Here is a 7,427-nt window from a genome sequence, read left to right on the forward strand (position 1 = left end):
AAGCAAAGACGCTTGAGCTTCTGTTAACCACACCTGATGTTTGAGTTGATATAATGATGAAACGACATGAGATGAGTAATTAATGACAGAATTTCCACTTTTGACTGAATAATCCCTTTAAATAATGCAAGTAATGCCACAAAAATATTGCTATCGCATACTTAGGGGTAGCAATGCGGTAGCAACGTTGCTATGAGTGGTTGTTATGGCGTTGCTAAGTGCCCAGATATGGCTCTGGTGTCCCTCCTTTAACGTGGTTGTATCTCTCAGCTGTTCTCTGGTCGAGCAGGTGAAGCGCTGCGTCTGATCACTCAGTAAAACCGCAGTGTGAGGATCTGAGGAGTCTGGAGCACAAATCAAGTTAATTCGACAGTATTGCAGGCAAACAGCCCTAATAATGACGCGAGTTTGAACCTCGCGCTTGATAGCGCGTGCGTGCATGACCTCACTATTCCTCACAGCTGTGTGTGTGTGTGTGTGTGTGTGTGTGAGAGAGAGAGGAAGAAAGAGACGGAGCAGCAGCAGACGCGCTCGCTCGCGCTTCCCAGCGCTCCGTCGGTATGTCTCAACCCGTTCTCCGTGCATTAATATAAACACATGCGGGCTAACTTGATCCGCGTCAACGACAGCGTTGCGCACTGCATGCAAACATGGACGAGTCGTCTCTGCTGGATCTGCTGGAGTGTTCGGTGTGTCTGGAGCGCCTGGACACGAGCGCTAAAGTCCTGCCCTGTCAGCACACCTTCTGCCGCCGCTGCCTCGAGAACATCGTGAGCTCCAGACACGAGCTGCGCTGCCCGGAGTGCCGCATCCTAGTGGACTCCGCGGTCGACGATCTACCGGCCAACATCCTGCTGGTCCGCTTACTGGACGGGATTAAACAGCGCCCGAGGAACGGGGGAGGGAGGACGGGGCTCGTGGGATGCGCGGCCGGAGTATCGGCGTCTCCCCCGGGCACAACTGTGCGGGACCTGCCCGTCTCCACACGCAACTCCCCGGTCAAGGTTTGTGCGGTTCTGATTGATTCGTGCTGTGCTGTGCTGTTGATGATGGGTGAAGCGCACGTGCTGTTGCGGGTCGAGTGTGTTTGCCAGAAGCTTCAGTACTTGGATTGAGTAACAACACTGTGAAATTGTATTTTCTAAATGAAACCCAAGGTTAAGGAGTACCTTGAGAAAATGCCACGCGCAGCTCCCGGTCAAGGCTTGTGCGGTTCTGATTGATCCGTGTTGTGCTGTTGATGAGATGAGACATTGTGGAAGCACTGGTACTTTTGTAACGCAGGTGTTGTTGTCCTATATGTTGGGTGTGTTTTGAAAATTGGATCCTGAGTCAGTAATAAAGTTTTAATTTGATTGATTGATTGATTGAATCGCACGTGCTGTTACAGGACGAGTGAAGCTTCTGTACTTCCACTGTATACAATTATTTCCTAAATGAAACCAAGGTTATTGGAGTACCTTATGGACATACATGGCGAATTTAGATAAGGTGCAAGTGTTGCTATACATACATGCAGGTGTTTTCTTTTTAGATGCAATCCCCCCCCCCCCCTAAATATGATCATCCTCATGATGCCAGGGAACCCCATCCTATAATTGAAATGAAAGCTATCTTTTATAAACACCAAAGTTATACACTGATATTATACATTAATATTATGGATCTAAAATTAGTTTCTATTAAGTTTTATTATTATTATTATTTTCTACTCACTACAGTAATGTACTGTTAAATGTATTATTAATTTATTTGTTTAATTTTAATACAATTATTTATTTTTAATAAATGCATTAATTCATATTTTTTTACTCACAATATAATATAAAGTTTATAATATTGTTTATTAAATTAATGTATTTGTTTTATTTTAGTCAATAGGCCCAATTTATTTATTTTATCATTGTTTAACCTAATATAAAATATTTTTTTAGAAATGTAATGTTTATTTTTAATAAATGTATTTAGGAATATTTATTTATATTAATAAATTATGTATTTAAAATTTGTTTTACTCATATTTAATAATATTTATTTTTAATAAATATATTTATTAATATTAATAATTATTTTTTATTTATTTTTACTAATTTATTTTAATCATTTTTAATTATTATTATTTTTTAAACAGTTTTTCCTGTCATTTCCTTGCACACCCTAGTTTGCTAATTCTGCAAATACTCCAAATAGCACAGCACACTTCTTTTGCCTTTCATATCTTTGCGTTATGTAATAAATATTGCGCGAGATTCCTGTGGAAGTCTTCATCTGCAGCGAGTTTAATGACGTCACACGGGTTTACTTGCTCTCGGCCCAGTCTCACATCTGAGATCAGACACGGTCCTCAGTGTTTCTGCTGGGGAAGAGACACTGCATGAAGCATGAGCTGTGTTTTAATGTAAACGAGAAATATGAACTGAACTGAGATCAGTTATTGCTTATTTGTGTCAGAAATATCGCTGTTCTTCTCTACACACACGTGCCACTCGAAAGTTTGAGCACTTCACTGAATTCAGTCTCATTATCAGATATTTGAGTCTAAAGGCTTTTGCTTAAATGCTTGACATTAGGTTTGTATATGAATTGGGTTTAAAGTTTGTATATGACAATAACATTGATTATTGTTTTTTTTCCTTTAATGAATCAAGTGCACATGTTCCTCCAATAGTTTTAGGCTATGTTTACATGGAAACGATCTGAAGAGAAAACGCTAAAGTGGCGTTGCGTTATCACTTTTTATTCTGCGTTTAGACGAGCGTTATGGGGGGAAATCTGCGTGCATATGGTGACGCAAAAGTGTGTGAGATTGGATGTAGTGTGCACTCCAGACGGCTAGGTGGCGATGTGGAGCACTGAGAGTGAAAGAGACGCTGACACAGTTCTACATGTTTAATACGGTAAAGCTGCTGCTTTAACCCTCGCTGCTCTTCACGTGTCGCTCAATAATGACAGATTTTTATTTAATTTTTTGTCAATGAAATTAATGCTATATTTTAGTTTGATAATGTTTTGTTATTTTCCTGTACTGGCGCATGCCTGTGACGTAAACGTGTACGTGACGCCTTCACTGTCTAGCAGACTTTCGCGTTTTTACCGTTTTTACCCTTTAGACGGGAACGCGACGGTGGAGCGTTTTTAAGATTTCCACTCTGGAGGGTGGTTTCACTTTTTTGTGTTTTTAAGCCCCAAAAACGCCGTCGCCGTGTAAACGAAACGCACATCCGATAAAATATTTTTACGTTTTCACTCGCGAGCGTTCTCGTGTAAACAGGGCCTTAATCATCATTTGATAAAGTGGTAAATGAATGAGTATATTTTCATGGGATCATGATTTAGGCTACACTGCTTTCAACTTTTTATGCGTTTCGTCTTTTATGTGTTTCGGCGGCGTTTTGGTGGCCTGAAAACACGATCTATTGAAAACTGCATTTAAAGTGCAAATTTTTAAAAATGATATCATCGTCTCCCTGTAAACTACAAAAACTAGAATTTGTGAAATCGGTGACGTCATGCACGTGTGTATTACGTATTCAGGTGTGTAGTGTTTGTTTACAAAGTGACATCGCCATCTACTGGCCTGACAGCAGAATACAGCGTTTTTATTCTCGTTCATGGATTAAAAAATACAAAGGAAAATTAAAAAAATTAAAACTTAGTCCATCGTTGTTGTGTTAACGTATCCTAAAATACTATTGAAGGAGGAACAGGCTGTGAAATTTAATATAATATAATATAATATTTAAATACTTTGGCAAAATTTAAATAAAAAAAAAAAAAATAATTGCACAATTATTGCTGTTATCCTACTGTACATTATTATGATTAGATAGAATGACCATGATTAGACGATTAAATAATAATTGTGACAATGCATGAATGTAAATATCTATATTGATAGTGCCATGATTAATCTATTAATGTATAATGTGGAAAGCAGTCGTAATAAAGAATAAGCAGATGTGACGGTTACACTTTATTTTAAGGTGTCCGTGTAACACTGTATTTATACATTTATGTGAGTAATATTAATTAACTACATGCATTTACTTTAAGGTTAGGATTAGGTTTGGTTTAGGGTTAGTTGCATGTAATTATTCATAATTTATATAGCATAGAAACTGCATGACGATGTGATTGGTCAACTGCGATTGGCTGTTGCTATAGTAGCAGGATGTTTTTCTATGGAGAGACGTTTCTTTGAGATGCTCTGGCATTGTTGTCTTGGTCTATTGTAGTAGTGCTGGTGTGTGTTGAAGCGGTCACACACACACACACACACACACACACACACACACACACACACACACACACACACACACACACACACACACATCAGTCCCGCAGGAGCGACGCAGTGTGAACTGATGTCTCTCACAGGTCAGAGGACAGACTCTGCTGACGCTGCGTGTGTGTGTGTGTGTGTGTGTGTGAGAGTGTGTGTGAGTCTCTCAGAAAACAGCTTCTAAGTCGGGGGGAAACTGTCTGAATTCATTTAAACATGGCAAAATATGTCGCTCTGATCTGAGAGTATTGATCACTGAATCAATGCATCGCTAAATGATCCAAAGTACAATATATGCGATGAGTTTTTTATGTTATGAATGGCGTGTGCATATTCCACGCTGATGAAAAGCAATGCGAGGTGTGTGTGTTGTGTTGTGGCTTCATGGTCAATGAGACGCTGGCCATTATAAACCCGCATTGATCGTCTACATGTTTGGCAGAGAGAGAACTGAAGCCGTGGCCACAGACACACTGACGTGTTCATCATAAACCGCTCTATTAGACACACAATTAGCTGAAGAATTCATATGCGAAGAATTTCTCATAAGATTTGCATGAAATATTAACCCTGTGAAGCGACTGCATCGTATTTCTAAGGCCTTTAAATGATCAAACCGTTCCTGAAAACCTGTTGCACACAATCTTCAGCCTCTCTGCTGGGAAATATGAGTTCTGTCAAGCAAACGTAAGAATAACTTTGATATTATTAGTAATATTTCACCTGCATGGAAGAAGCATTTTATTGACAGACATCATTTTATTGAAAAATCACGAGTATCAAAGATGATCATCAGGATTTTAAAAAGGTTTATTTGTTCATCATTGTATTGCAAAGCATTATATGTTTTGAGCTTTGATAATCAAACTAAGCATTAAAATATCATCTCACTAAGACGTAATATTGGCAGATATACTGATATTTGCTGTTCTAAAGATCTCATCGATTACAAGCTATCAGAATTTCATCAAACTTTTTGTCCATAAAAATATCAGCATTTGCACCAAATTGCATTTTTTTTCTCTGAATGAAACAAAGCGTGATCTTTCAGGTGTGTGTGTGTGTGTGTGTGTGTGTGATGAGTGAGTGAGTGAGTGTGTGTGTGTGTGATGAGTGTGTGTGTGTGTGTGTGTGTGTGTGATATGTGTGTGTGTGATATGTGTGTGTGTGATATGTGTGTGTGTGTGTGTGAGATGAGTGTGTGAGTGTGTGAGTGAGTGTATGTGTGTGTGTGTGTGTGATGAGTGTGTGTGTGTGTGTGTGATGAGTGTGTGTGTGTGTGTGTGTGTGTGAGATGAGTGTGAGATGAGTGTGTGTGTGTGTGTGTGATGAGTGAGTGAGTGAGTGAGTGTGTGTGTGTGTGAGTGAGTGAGTGAGTGAGTGAGTGTGTGTGTGTGTGATGAGTGTGTGTGTGTGTGTGTGTGTGTGTGTGTGTGTGTGTGATATGTGTGTGTGTGATATGTGTGTGTGTGATATGTGTGTGTGTGTGTGTGTGTGAGATGAGTGTGTGAGTGTGTGAGTGAGTGTATGTGTGTGTGTGTGTGTGTGATGAGTGTGTGTGTGTGTGTGTGATGAGTGTGTGTGTGTGTGTGTGTGTGATGAGTGTGTGTGTGTGTGTGTGTGTGTGTGTGTGTGTGAGATGAGTGTGAGATGAGTGTGTGTGTGTGTGATGAGTGAGTGAGTGAGTGAGTGAGTGTGTGTGTGTGTGAGTGAGTGAGTGTGTGTGTGTGAGTGAGTGAGTGAGTGGTGAGTGTGTGTGTGATGAGTGTGTGTGTGAGTGTGTGAGTGAGTGAGTGAGTGAGTGAGTGAGTGGTGAGTGTGTGTGTGTGTGTGTGTGTGTGATATGTGTGTGTGTGATGTGTGTGTGTGTGTGTGTGTGTGTGTGTGTGTGTGTGTGTGTGTGTGTGTGTGTGAGATGAGTGTGTGAGTGAGTGAGTGTGTGTGTGTGTGTGTGTGTGTGTGTGATGAGTGTGTGTGTGTGTGTGTGATGAGTGTGTGTGATGAGTGTGTGTGTGTGTGTGTGTGTGAGATGAGTGTGTGTGTGTGTGTGTGAGATGAGTGAGTTTGTGTGTGTGTGTGTGTGTGTGTGTGTGTGAGTGTGTGTGTGTGTGTGTGTGAGTGAGTGAGTGAGTGAGTGAGTGAGTGTGTGTGTGATGAGTGTGTGTGTGTGTGTGTGTGTGTGTGAGATGAGTGAGTGTGTGTGTGTGTGTGAGTGAGTGAGTGTGTGTGTGTGAGTGAGTGAGTGAGTGGTGAGTGTGTGTGTGATGAGTGTGTGTGTGTGTGTGTGTGTGTGATGAGTGAGTGATGTGTGTGTGTGATGAGTGTGTGTGTGTGTGTGTGTGTGAGTGTGTGTGTGAGTGTGTGTGTGAGTGTGTGTGTGTGTGTGTGTGTGTGTGTGTGTGTGTGTGTGTGTGTGTGTGATTTAGTGTGTGTGATTTAGTGTGTGTGTGTGTGAGTGTGTGTGTGTGTGTGTGTGTGTGTGTGTGTTTGATGAGTGAGTGATGTGTGTGTGTGTGATGAGTGGTGTGTGTGTGTGTGTGTGTGTGTGTGTGTGTGTGTGTGTGTGTGTGTGTGTGTGAGTGTGTGTGTGAGTGTGTGTGTGTGTGTGTGTGTGATTTAGTGTGTGTGATTTAGTGTGTGTGTGTGTGAGTGTTCATCACGTCTCAGATCTGCTCTTTAATGATGTTCACGTTGCTTCTTCAAGCCTGGAAAATGCGTCAAAGATATTCTGTTCTATGCATATATCTTTTCATGTTAAATGCATTATTATATTTGCAGATTCCTTACATGTGTCTTTACACATGTTTTAACACATCATATTTTCTTAAGGTGTAACAATGCAATAGATAAGTATTATATAACGCATTATAACAGTGGTTACAATTAATAATAATAATAATAATTAATAATAATTCGTTACATTTATATAGCGCTTTATCTGAGACCTCAAAGCGCTTTACATAGAAGGGGGGAATCTCCTCAACCATCACCAATGTGCAGCATCCACTTGGATGATGCGACGGCAGCCATATTGCGCCAGAACGCCCACCACACACCAGCTTACTGGTGGAGAGGAGACAGTGATGAAGCCAATCAGTATATGGGGATGATTAGGAGGCCATGATGGACAGAGGCCAAGGGGCAA

The 7,427-nt window shown here is 40.7% G+C and overlaps 1 protein-coding gene across 4 annotated transcripts in view; it reads left to right on the forward strand.

The window, feature by feature from the left end:
• The first annotated feature begins 274 nt into the window (after positions 1-274).
• Positions 275-7,427, forward strand: part of LOC307002253 (E3 ubiquitin-protein ligase SH3RF3-like) — a 140,486-nt gene continuing 133,333 nt past the window's right edge. The window contains exon 1 of one of the 4 annotated variants that reach the window (XR_013798442.1): positions 275-1,004. Coding sequence is in view for 1 of the 4 variants with exons in the window: in XM_079619672.1 (XP_079475798.1) it covers positions 651-1,004 (354 nt within the window). In the remaining 3 variants the exon portion in view is untranslated. The remainder of the gene's footprint in view (positions 1,005-7,427) is intronic. The other 3 variants (XR_013798443.1, XR_013798444.1, XM_079619672.1) reach the window with 3 other exon arrangements.

This window comes from Phoxinus phoxinus (assembly GCF_949152265.1).
Source record: "Phoxinus phoxinus genome assembly, chromosome: 7".
NCBI classification, from domain to species: Eukaryota; Metazoa; Chordata; class Actinopteri; order Cypriniformes; family Leuciscidae; genus Phoxinus; species Phoxinus phoxinus.